Source organism: Haliotis rubra, unplaced genomic scaffold (genome assembly GCF_003918875.1).
Source record: "Haliotis rubra isolate DU_JTF1 unplaced genomic scaffold, ASM391887v1 Scf1562, whole genome shotgun sequence".
In the NCBI taxonomy this organism is placed as follows: Eukaryota; Metazoa; Mollusca; class Gastropoda; order Lepetellida; family Haliotidae; genus Haliotis; species Haliotis rubra.
In genome coordinates this window covers 88,605-102,074 of record NW_025765517.1, presented here as the reverse complement: position 1 = coordinate 102,074, position 13,470 = coordinate 88,605, and the positions used below count along the sequence as shown (strand labels likewise).

The following is a 13,470-nucleotide window of genomic DNA, read 5'->3' as shown; positions in this document are numbered from 1 at the left end:
CTGTGTTACCTACGTCAAAAAAAACATTTGAAGGGCTTGACATTGTCAACATATCTTGACGCTCTTAGCTCGGTAGTTACCATGAGAACGAGTGTCAAGTTAACGAAGACGCCAGAGTTACTCGCCTTGCTACGCTCTTTTCGTTTGGAAGATCAGAAAGTGAAATTCAGCGCGCCAGCGTGGGATCTAAATATAGTGCTTCAACACCTCACAAGTGAAAGTTATGAACCGTTAGATTCAACGAACTTTGAACTTCTCACACAGAAAACGGTTTCCTGTTATCGCTAGCTACGGCAGCCAGGATGTCTGAAATTCACGCACTAGATTACGAGAGGATTCAGTTTGATGACAATCACAACACAGTGCACATCGGTTTGCGATGGGACTTTATCGCTAAGAATCAATTGCCAGGTCAACCAGACAGATTATTCCATATCCCTGCACTATCCTCGATTCTCGGATCTCAAGATACGTTGGACTTATCTCTATGCCCAGTCAGAGCTCTCAAAATCTATCTACGACGTTCCAAACCAAGACGCCGACATCTCAAGCGATTATTCATCCCTTTAGCGGCGACAAGTCAGACCGAGGTCTCTCGTACCACCATATCTATATGGATTAGAACTGTCATACTGCGCGCCTACAAGGCGGCTGGACTAGACCCTCCAAGAGCAGCAAATCCTCACGAAATCAGAGCCTTAGCTTCCACGCTCGCGCTACACGGTAACTGCTCACTAAATACCATCATGGAGGGATGTTTTTGGAAATCCGACATGGTGTTTGCTAATCACTATCTGAGAGATATCACCACCGAGGACGTCTCAGGTATTCACCATTTCGGTCCTATGGTCCTCGCACAGCAGTTGACAGTCCCTCGTAGACGATAAGATAGTCTTACGAGATTATTATGTATATTTATACATGTATAATCTAGCTTAAAACTCTATGGAGTTGTTAGGGCTATTGATATACCTAGCTTAAGTCTAACCTTAAGCCCAGTACTGATATTTATGTACATTTTTGGATAACTTCTCCATGTTGGAGTAGTATATATACTTATTGCTATGTTCATAGTATGTTTTTGTATAGTAATACCCCTTTTTTTGTCTATGGCAGTGTATAAATTTATAGTTTATAATAGCAAAGGATTACAATCAGTGCCATTATAAGTTCCGGGTTATTAAAGATATATATATATAAATCACTAATTAATCTGGTAAATCCAAAGTCTCTACTCTTTCCCACCTCCGATTCCGTCGGATACTACAAGCAAAAGAGCATGAGTTAGGATAAGGAAAAATATGTAATTTTTAGAGTAAAATTGATATTTTATACTTATCCTGACTCATGAGGTAAGCCCTCCCATCCTCCCCACATAACACTTTGGATTTCCCCGTAAATTCAAGTATTGGGCTCGAAAAATAAGGAGAGAGTGAAGCATGTGGCCAGAGGGTGGCGCCACCTTTCCCGCGCTGGGACAAAGGGAGGCAAGTCATGGTGAGTATTAATTAGTGATTATACATTGAAGGGAGCTTCAATTAGGGAGATACAAGTGTTTCCACTATGTTCGCAAGAAGAAGAAGACAAGCAAAAGAGCATGAGTCAGGATAAGTATAGAATATCAATTTTACTCTAAAAATTACATTTTTCACCATTTGAGCTGCTAGTCATTCTAATGTTTATTTTTGTTTCTTACAGTAAATTACCCTCTCCGGAGGTTCTGTGAAGTTCCCAAAACTGAATAAAACTCTGAAAACACCACACACACTACTTCACATACAGCATGCGACATGGTCCGCTACCTTGCCAATTCAACCATCAATGTCTTGCCATGGCCTTCACGGTTACCAGATAAACACCTATCGAATGAACTTGATCGACATGTACGTCAACACTAAACAAGCCTCCGACTCTTTCACAACTGTCTACCGTATTTCGCAAGAGCGACTTCATCGACTTATCCAGTCCGTGCCGAGGAGGTACCGAGCAGTAATTGCTGCCAAAGTACCGACTTTGACGCTATCTTGTGGACTCAAGTGAACAGAAACACAATAATAAAGGCTGCCGTTGTGTTGGGGAACTCTTTGTCTATAGACGTGTGAATTGTGAATTCCTTTGAAATTACATGAAATATTTGCTCTTAAACTAACGACGCAATAAATTATTTATAAAATAATTTATGCATTTCTAATTTTGAAGAGTGTATGTCCCTCTGGTATCCAAAGTGTTAAAAACAGGAAAGACAATGATGTTAAAGACGTTAAGGACTCTGACGTTGATGATATGAAAAAAACCAATGTGGTTCTCAGAGAGAAATGTTCAATACACTGGGTATTTACCCATCCACACCACGCTGTCACCCACCTTGACATCAAGCCAACAGTCTTTACAGTATGTGAAATTGCAGCCTACAGTTTCACAGTCGTGGAATTCGTTGTCCTTCGGATCCTCACATATGAGACACTTGATTTTGATCTTATCGAATCTCTCCAGGAACTTGCAGCACCGCGGAAGCTCTTGCAAGAGGGCGCTGAAAACACCTGTGGGACGCTGTAAAGGTGCAAACATAAAAGTAGGTCAAATACAAACAACTACTACAGTGAGTGCACCTGTAGCGATATATTTATATGTAAGGGTTAGGGTTAGGGTTAGGTTAGATATATTTATATGTAAGGGTTAGGGTTAGGGTTAGGTTAGATATATTTATATGTAAGGGTTAGAGTTAGGGTTAGGTTAGATATATTTATATGTAAACACTGTACTGTGAATCATATTATGAGATACTATGAAAACCTTGTACTTCGAGTTGATTGTTTGAATCCGATTTTTTCTCTACTTTTTTCGCTTGCAATCTAAATTTTTCACCAAATCCTTCTCAACTTAATTTTCTAAGCACTTCATCTGAATGCTTTTGTTCCATAGCCAATATTTCCTTTTCAGAGTCAAAAGTCAGTGGTTTCCTCAATCAAGGCCAAAGTATTATCATCCAACATTTCTTCTTCAACGAGGAACATGATCTAAATGTTCTTGACATCTTGACCTTAGGCATATCATATTTCAAGTCAGGTTTGTACTAAACTTCTGTAAAGACATACAAGATAAATCTTATGGATAACAACTTCTTGACTTATTTTTCTCTACGTTTCTGGGCTAGTTCTTGCCCCTTCTTCGGGTGGATAATGGTGATAGTGATACTGATGTACAGGAAGCCAGATATGTAAATGGAGTATATACAAGCACAAGGGTAAAAGGAGATATAATTAGGAATGTACAAACAATGCAGTGAGACGAAATAGGAGAATACAATGATAGGGTGTGTTTTTACAGCAAGGTCAAGGGTGTGTTTACATTGCAGAGTGGTTAAAGCAGATTCAGTTTTGAGGGTCTATGATTTGCGGGTGATGAAACAGGCTTGGGATGTAAACCCCTTGCTCGGTTGAGTTACTTGTTGATGGTTGTGTTTCTGGTGGGTTATTCGTTGTATTTTCTGGCTCTATATTTGCTTTAGTTTTATATTTAGAATTATCTTTAACTTTCTCCAACGACGTGGACCGCTCACCGATGTCTGACATGTTGAAGGACACGAAACCCACAACTCAATACAATAAACTTGTACGCTCCCACAGGACGTAACACTGTCAAACAATATCATCCAAACCCCTCCCACAGGACGTAACACTATCAAACAATAACATCCAACCCCTACCACTGGACATAATACTATCAATCAATATCATCCATCCCCTTCCACAGGACGTAACACTATCAAACAATATCATCCAACTCCTTCCACAGGAAGTAAAACTATTAAAAAATTTCATCCCAAACCCTCACACTGGACATAACACTATCAAACACACACACAGAGACACACATAGGAACGAGACAGATAGAACGGACAGAGAGATGGAATCCAGACACACACAGAACAGATAGACACACACAGAGGATGGAATCCCAGAGACACAGAGACAGTCCCAGACACACACACACAGAGGATGGACCAACCAGACACACAAAAATGGACACACAGAGAGATGGACAGACACACAGAGACCAACCAAGGACACAGACGAGACAGTCCACAGACACAAACACAGAGACACACACAGGAACCACAGAAAGACACACAGGACACACACAGAGACACACAGACAGACAAGACACAGGAATGCACAGACACACACACACAAAAATGAGATGGACCAGACAGACACACAGAAGAAATGGACAGACACACGCACAGAGGACCACAGACACAAACACACAAAATACACACAGAGAGAACCCAGAAAAATAGAACAGACAGGACACGACACACCAGGAAAAGACAGACAGACAGAGATGAACCCACACAGGAAAGGAAAATATAATGGACAGAGATGGAATGGTCTGGGACACAGAATGGACACATAATGGAAGAATGGACAGAGAGATGGATGACAGGAACTGAACAGATAAATGAAAGAAATATAAAATAGTATAATGACAGGAGATGGAGCCGACCACAGGAAAAGAATGAATAAAGAAAAAGAAAATAGAGAGAGATGGAATGACATAGTCTGCACAGATAAGGAAGGAAAGAGATGGAAGAAACCAGAAAATAGACAATAAACATAAAGAAAATGAAAACAGAACAGAGAGGAATAATGAATAGGTCTGAAAAGGATAATGAAATATAAGGAATGGAGAGAAGACAATGAAATATACAGTAATAATGCATGAGAGAGATGAGCCACATAAATAGATAATGACAGTGAAAGATAAGGAAAATGGAAGGAAAATAGATAAGGAACATAATGGAAGGAGAGACATAAATGATAAAATATACAGAATATAATGGACAGAGAGATGGAATGAATAGTCTTGGATAATGATAGTATACAGGAAGAAGAATGGTGGTATAATGGAAGGGAATGGTGGAAGAAGAGGACAAAATAAATAGATGGATGGAAGAATGGAATGGAAGGAAGGACTGGATGGAAGAAAGAAAGTGGTGGATAGATAGGAATGGAAGAGATGGATGACATAAAAGGTAATGGATAGATGGAAACACAGGAAGGTGGTGGTGGATAGGAAGATTTATTTGACTCCATAGTCCCATGACCCACAAACCACACAGAGATTCCATCTACAGGCAGTCCCACAGACAATGAAAGCAAACAATGATGAGAGACATTCCATCTAATCCCAGACACACACAATGCACAGATGACCAGGTCCCACAGACGAACATACAGACAGAATCCAGACACACACACAGGACACAGAGAGAGATGAGCCACACAGACAAATAACACACAGAGATGGAACACAGACACACACAGAAGACACAGACACCCAGACAGACACACACACAGGACCCAGACACACACAGACAGACAGACAAACACAGAGACAGACACAGAGAAGACACAAAGACAGACACAGGAAAGAGAACACAGCACAGACACAGACACACACAGAGAGACACAGAAAGACAAGACACAGACACACACAACACACACAGACACAACACACAGACACACACAATGGAGACACACCCAGACACAGACACACAGGCACACACAGACACAATGAACACACAGACAAGGAACAGACACAGACAGATGGAGACACGAGAATGACACACACACAGTGGACAGACAGACAACGAATGACACAGACACACAGAGGACACACAGGACCCACACAGAACACAATGACAGAACACACAGACAGACACAGACCGGACACAGAGGAACAGTACACATACACCCAATGGAACACAGAGGGACAAACGACAGACACACACAGACACAAAGACACAGACACAGACACGACACACACAGACACATGGAGACAGAGGAAGAAGACAGACCCAGACACACACACACACAGAGACACACACACACACCCACTCTTCTCTCTCTGAAAACAGCATGTGAATATGTATACATGTAGAACACTCGTATACATATGTAGATCTCTCTGAAAACATCATGTGAATATGTATACATGAAACACTGTCTCTTCTTTTACTCTGAAAACTCGTCTCATGTGAATATGTACATTCATGTGAATATGTATACATGTAGAACACTCTCGTCTCTTCTCTCTCTGAAAACAGCATGTGAATATGTATACATGTAGAACACTCGTCTCTTCTCTCTCTGAAAACATCATGTGAATATGTATACATGTAGAACACTCGTCTCTTCTCTCTCTGAAAACATCATGTGAATATGTATACATGTAGAACACTCGTCTCTTCTCTCTCTGAAAACATCATGTGAATATGTATACATGTAGAACACTCGTCTCTTCTCTCTCTGAAAACATCATGTGAATATGTATACATGTAGAACACTCGTCTCTTCTCTCTCTGAAAAATGTAGAACAATATGTATACATGTGAATATGTATACATGTAGAACACTCGTCTCTTCTCTCTCTGAAAACATCATGTGAATATGTATACATGTAGAACACTCGTCTCTTCTTTCTCTGAAAACATCATGTGAATATGTATACATGTAGAACACTCGTCTCTTCTCTCTCTGAAAACATCATGTGAATATGTATACATGTAGAACACTCGTCTCTTCTCTCTCTGAAAACATCATGTGAATATGTATACATGTAGAACACTCGTCTCTTCTCTCTCTACATGAAAACATCATGTGAATATGTATACATGTAGAACACTCGTCTCTTCTCTCTCTCTGAAAACAGCATGTGAATATGTATACATGTAGAACACTCGTCTCTTCTCTCTCTGAAAACAGCATGTGAATATGTATACATGTAGAACACTCGTCTCTTCTCTCTGTAAAACAGCATGTGACTATGTATACATGTAGAACACTCGTCTCTTCTCTCTGAAAACAGCATGTGAATATGTATACATGTAGAACACTCGTCTCTTCTCTCTCTGAAACAGCATGTGAATATGTATACATGTAGAACACTCGTCTCTTCTCTCTCTGAAAACATCATGTGAATATGTATACATGTAGAACACTCGTCTCTTCTTTCTCTGAAAACATCATGTGAATATGTATACATGTAGAACACTCGTCTCTTCTCTCTCTGAAAACATCATGTGAATATGTATACATGTAGAACACTCGTCTCTTCTTTCTCTGAAACATCCTCTTCTTCTCTGAAAACACAGCATCTGAATATGTATACATGTCCATCCTCTCTTCTCTTGAATATGTATACACCTCAAACATCCTCTTTTCTCTGAAAACAGCATGTGAATATGTATACACCTCAAAACAAAACAGCATGTAGAACACTCGTCTCTTCTCTCTCTGAAAACAGCACGTGGATATGTATACATCTCAAACATCCTCTTTTCTCTGAAAACATCATGTGAATATGTATACACGTAGAACACTCGTCTCTTCTCTCTCTCTGAAAACAGCATGTGAATATGTATACATGTAGAACACTCGTCTCTTCTCTCTCTGAAAACATCATGTGAATATGTATACATGTAGAACACTCGTCTCTTCTCTCTCTGAAAACACCATGTGAATATGTATACATGTAGAACACTCGTCTCTTCTCTCTCTGAAAACAGCATGTGACTATGTATACATCTCAAACATCCTCTTCTCTCTGAAAACAACATGTGAATATGTATACATGTAGAACACTCGTCTCTTCTTTCTCTGAAAACACCATGTGAATATGTATACATGTAGAACACTCGTCTCTTCTCTCTCTGAAAACATGATGTGAATATGTATACATGTAGAACACTCGTCTCTTCTCTCTCTGAAAACACCATGTGAATATGTATACATGTAGAACACTCGTCTCTTCTCTCTCTGAAAACATGATGTGAATATGTATACATGTAGAACACTAAAACACCATGTGAATATGTATACATGTAGAACACTCGTCTCTTCTCTCTCTGAAAACATCATGTGAATATGTATACATGTAGAACACTCGTCTCTTCTCTCTCTGAAAACATCATGTGAATATGTATACATGTAGAACACTCGTCTCTTCTCTCTCTGAAAACAACATGTGAATATGTATGCATGTAGATCAATCGTCTCTCTCTCTGCAAACAGCATGTGAACATGTATTCTTCTTTTGCCGCACACATAAATGTCGTTTTCTGATTGGCTGAGCGCTCTTACAAGCAAGTAACGTTTTCTATGTACCACGCCGGGAATGCCGAACTCATTTGGTACTTCGTGGCAGTTTTTTTTTCGAATATCATTGAATCACACGTATGATGTACGGACACGTAAAGTGTGTAATATACAACACTCGCCTCTTCTCTGAATGAAGCCTCAAGAAATATTCATATAGTCAGCACTACTTTCTTTTGTCTCCAAATAAAACTGTGTGAATATGTATACAGTCTTCTCCCCTATTGTATTGGATTCAGTTGTTCAGAGACATTAAGTTTTATCAAGTTGAGTACAACTCTTGCTCACAGTAATTTTGGTATCAAGGGGAATAACTCTAATTGGGGACGTTATGAGCGGAAGTTGACGGTTGGGAGAAAAACGCGTGGTCTGCGCGTCAAGAAGTGATAATTCTGAAGGTTTGTTTTGCAGGACAAGGCAGGTTAAAGTCTGTATTCGCCAGGAAAGTTTCACCTAACGTTTCACCTAACGTTTCAAATCACTTTAATCTAGGACTATGCTGGGTTATGCTCGAGTTTAAACGCAGTTACATCTGTTTCTCATGAATGTTTCATCAAGTCAGAAGTGACTTTCATCTATGTGTTGGAACCCGTGTTGTAACAGTGGAGTTCTGGATTAAACAATCGAGACTTCGAGTTGATATCCCATGAATACGAAGATGCTTAGCCATACACCCACATCGCAAAACAATACACCTATCTGTGAACACAGCATGCGACCTCCCATCACAAACAATGCTTGACTTCTCTCTCTGTGAACACAACAAAACAAATATTTATATATGCAAAAAGGATTAGGCAACACCTAACTCATAGAACTATAAAACATTTCTTAACATTTTGCATCTTACGTATAGCATGATTATTTTGTGGAGATATTTAATGCACGTGAAATGGCACGCAATGCATGTCGAATGCTATACCCCAGCATTGTCGAAATCATGATTTTACTGATAACACGTCGGTGAGTGAGTTTAGTTTTACGCAGCACTCAGTAATATTCTAGTAATATGGCGGCGGACTTTATACAATCGGAACAGTACATTTCTCCGCTTTTTATCTTGCACCGATAAAAGCACAGGGCTTCTGTATTTTCTTTTAATTTTTGGCATCTTTACGGAAAGTGTGAGCGAACAAAATACTGTCTGATATCTGAACGACATAAATATGTATGAAATTAGTTTGTGTGCTCATGCATAGCGTTATACACTCAATCTACAAATGACTTGCAGTAAATGTTGGAAATTGATTTTTCTCTGCGAAACGACGACAGAGAGGTCATAAACGTTTAACGATAAGGGGATATAACTCTGCTATGCTTACCATTTGTTCATTGTAGCTCAGATCACTTGGAGAGAATTCGACGTGGATAGGACACTTTATTTTTTTTATGTTTTGTTTACGGTATTATCGCAAACAATGATAGTCAAACGTTTCTGACAAACGCGCACCTGGCAAATTATTATTCACCATTGTTGTGTCTTTTGTGAGGTGAGGTGAAATGGGGTTTAACGTCATACTGGAGAATATTTCTCTCATATGACGAGGTGCATGCGTGTGTATGTGTATGTGCGGCTGCTTGTACTAGCCCAGACCGAAGCTGGTTTTATAGTGCTAGCTGACTAAGATACCATGCATGAATACCCCACTCAGACACTTTATACTGACTCCGAACCGACCAGTCCTTGTTGTACCCATAAATGCCGAGCGCCAACAGGGACCAACAAGTACAACATTTAACATTTTGGTATGACGCGGCCGGGGATCGAACCCGCGACCTCCCGCTCTCCATGCGGACGCTCTAAACACTACACCACGGAGGCGGCCTGTTGTGTCTTTGAAACACAATCAATGAACAGGGCAATTCAATTAAAAATGCGTGCTTTACATTCCATTCAATAACAAAATAATTTCCATCAATATTGCCAGTTTTAGCTATGAGGTTGAGTTTAATTGTTTTCCATTAGCCTGTTCATGTGAAACTACAATACTGGTCCCATGGTAGGATCTATTAAGGACATGTTGTAGTTATTCTTACGTTTCATCTTCTTACACTTGAGTAATTGTTTAAAATACTGGTGAACTACACTATATTTGTCAATTGCTCATGTGAATATTATTTCAGCAAACACAAATTTACAAAGAATAAAAAAACGTGTACCCTATATCCCCGAATATGATACTGAACAAGGCTAAATGTTAAGAATAAAATTAGCTTCATAAAAAAAATTCTGGGTGCCTATTCTCGAAAGTGTCCAAGCTAAGACAGATCCTAACTAGTTAAGACAGAAGTTATAATAGCCTACCGTTAGCATAAGACCCATTCTCGAAACTATCCTATCCCTGTCCTAACGGGGGGCGCGGTGGGCGAGCTGGCTAAGGCGCCAGGCTACTGATCCAGAGAGGTTGAGTTGCCGGGATCGAGCCCACCTGTGATCGGGTGTGAAAACCTTGGAGTCAACTTTGTGTGCAGACTCTTTCCGTGTTGTCACAACCCCTAGTGTACAGTACACAACCCTGTGCACTTAAAAGAACCCACGAATCCGTTGGTATATGACCAGATGGTGGCCACATGAATACGTGCAAACACCTAGCTGTGGGTACAGCAACGTGCAGTAAACTTGGACACAGTACTGTGACTATGTGTCCCAGTCCACCCAGCTGTGAATGGGTACCTCGTTAGGATGAGAAAGCCACAATAACTCGGTGCGCCTAGTGGCAGCAAGAGTTGTATACTCCCCAGGGAGTTGAGATTGCTAATACGATGTGCAGTTGATATTGACATCCAATGATCGAGGGAAAAAATACCAGCGCCTTGAGCATGCACTAGTGCGTGGATATGTGCGCTATATAAATATCCTATAATGATAATATAAAAATACTAACTTGAGATACCGATCATAGCTAGGATAGCGAGGTCATCAGTAGAGGAGATAGAAAAACCTTTTTTAAGTTGGGGATTCCCCTACATATTACCCATGATTCATTGCATGAAAACACTTATATAATGGCACCTACAATCTTGTTTACAAGATCAGTGGAAAGACTAGAAATCAAAGTAAAAAACTTGAAAGCCGTGAAATTAAGCTTTTGATGGACTTAATAGATCAAGAAAGAAACATCATAGTTATAATAAAATTTAATATCTCGTGTCCAGAAAAATAGATGGAACTCGAACTCGAATAGATATTAAATACCTAATGAGATTTCTAATGTAATTACCATTACCATTCGAATTACCATACTTCCAGAAACAAAGTATTGTAATATGTTAATATACTCTCCCCAAAAAGAAATGCATATAGGAATTTCAACTGTATTTTTATGTTTATTTTGAAACATCTTGTAGGCTTTATGAGTCAATGAAATATAGCGAAATTGCACACTGGGATTGCAGACTTATCCGTTTTTGGCACCAACTCGAGGAAAGTCAGTTTGAGTGTCACATGGAGACGTGTGGTGACGCTGAAGTCAATTCCTCGTGTGACCACCGTGGGCATCCAGAACTGCACGGCATCGCCTCGGCATCGAACGAATAAGTCTCAGAATCTTGTGTTGCCCAATCGCAGCCCACTCTGCTTGTAGTGCCTGTGCGAGTTGCTGAAGTGTCTGGGGCTGAGGGTTACGGCGTCGCACCCGTCTGTTCAGGGCATCCCACAGATGTTCGATCGGGTTTAAGTCTGGTGATCTTGAGGGCCAGGGCAACACATGGATGTTGTGGTTCTGGAGGAAGTCTCTAGTGTGACGTGCTGTGTGGGGCCTGGCATTGTCCTGTTTACACAACTCCCTTTGGCGATCAATGATTGGAAGGAGGTGTCAGCGTAGGATTTCCTCACAGTACCGTTGAGCTGTCAGGTTGCCCTGGATCATCACCAAATCACTTCTCCTATGGCAGGTGATCACTCCCCACATCATAACACTGTCCCGTCCGAATCTGTCCACCTGGGGAACGCAAGCGTTGGCAAAACGTTCACGTCGACGTCTGTACACCCGCATTCTTCCATCACATCGTTCCAATAGAAATCTTGATTCATCACTGAACCAGATTCTACGCCAATTCGGTAGGTTCCAGGCCTGAACTCGATGTCGACGATGTTGTTGTCGAAGCACAGGGCCAAAATAAGGTCTTCTGGCACGTAAACCAGTCTCTTGTTCCTGATGGTCTGTGTAGAAAGCCTCCTCAATCCGGGTATTTGTCTAGCGGTACTGGTCGCCGTAGCTATTTGATGACGCAGGTAACGTACCCGGATGTAGCGATCCTGCGCCGCAGTGGTCGCTCGAGGTCGCCCACTATGAGGGGCATCTGCTACTGCTTTCTGCCAGCGATATCTCCCCCAGAGCCGTGAAATGGTGCTTTTGTGAACATTCATGCGTCGGGCATCTGCACGTTGAGACTGGCCAGCTTCAAGCAAATCAATGGCGATATGACGGTTGGCTTCACTTAGACGTGGCATTTTGTGTTCATCAACAATATTCCAAATACAGTGAATAATCGACAGACAGCGATCAACCTTTTATACCCATCATTGAGACTATCTGATCCCGAACTTTCACGTGCATTGCATGTGAATTGGGTATTCTGTGACACTACATGGCAATGTGACCGAAAAGATTGTGATTAAAAAGGCCGAGAATGGGTAAGAATATTGAACAAATCTCTTTTGTAGATCTAAAGAATAATATCTAAAGATGATATTAACTCAAAAACTCTTCTTAGCTCATCAAAACGGTGTGCTGTTGTGAATTCAAATGTATAATTTAGGCGAGTTATTTTGTTTGACAATGTCAAAATTGGTCAACAAACAAGAACCACACCATGTTGACTTCCACATGATCAAATATGCCAGGACAAGTGTCGGTCACTCCAAGCCAGAGTAGTGTATACTCAACATCTACCTGGACGTTTGACATGATGCAATATGCCATGACAAGTGTCGGTCCATTCCAAGACCGGGTAGTGTATATTGAACAGTATTCATCTTATAAACTGTGATGGCATTTTCTTAAAATTCTTCAGTTATCAAAATCTTATTTAGGAGATGTAATCATCTCACCAGTCATAACACTGGATATTTAATCAATTCCAATTTCGTTCACCTTTCGCAGGCTAGCTATAGTTCACCCATCAGGAGGCAGAGGGTTTTTCGAAAGTTGACATGTATGCTCAGCATGCTAAACCCTCTATTAAATACACAATGCCATTTTAGAAAGTGGTCAAACATATGTTATATTTGGGATTACACTTTCTTAGTAAAGTACAGATTCTAGTACTTTTTGGGTTGAGTCTCATCCGGGATTCGAACCCGCACCCT

At 40.5% G+C, this 13,470-nt stretch overlaps 1 protein-coding gene across 1 annotated transcript in view; it reads right to left on the bottom strand.

The window, feature by feature from the left end:
• Positions 1-1,231: 1,231 nt before the first annotated feature.
• The window catches only part of LOC124270980 (E3 ubiquitin-protein ligase DCST1-like), a 78,875-nt gene continuing 66,636 nt past the window's right edge, over positions 1,232-13,470 (bottom strand). Inside the window, exons 15-19 of the mRNA XM_046706051.1 lie at positions 7,990-8,015; positions 7,099-7,227; positions 5,901-5,910; positions 2,340-2,550; positions 1,232-1,263 (exon numbers count right to left, since the gene is read on the bottom strand). Of these exons, the coding sequence (XP_046562007.1) occupies positions 1,232-1,263; positions 2,340-2,550; positions 5,901-5,910; positions 7,099-7,227; positions 7,990-8,015 (408 nt within the window). The remainder of the gene's footprint in view (positions 1,264-2,339; positions 2,551-5,900; positions 5,911-7,098; positions 7,228-7,989; positions 8,016-13,470) is intronic.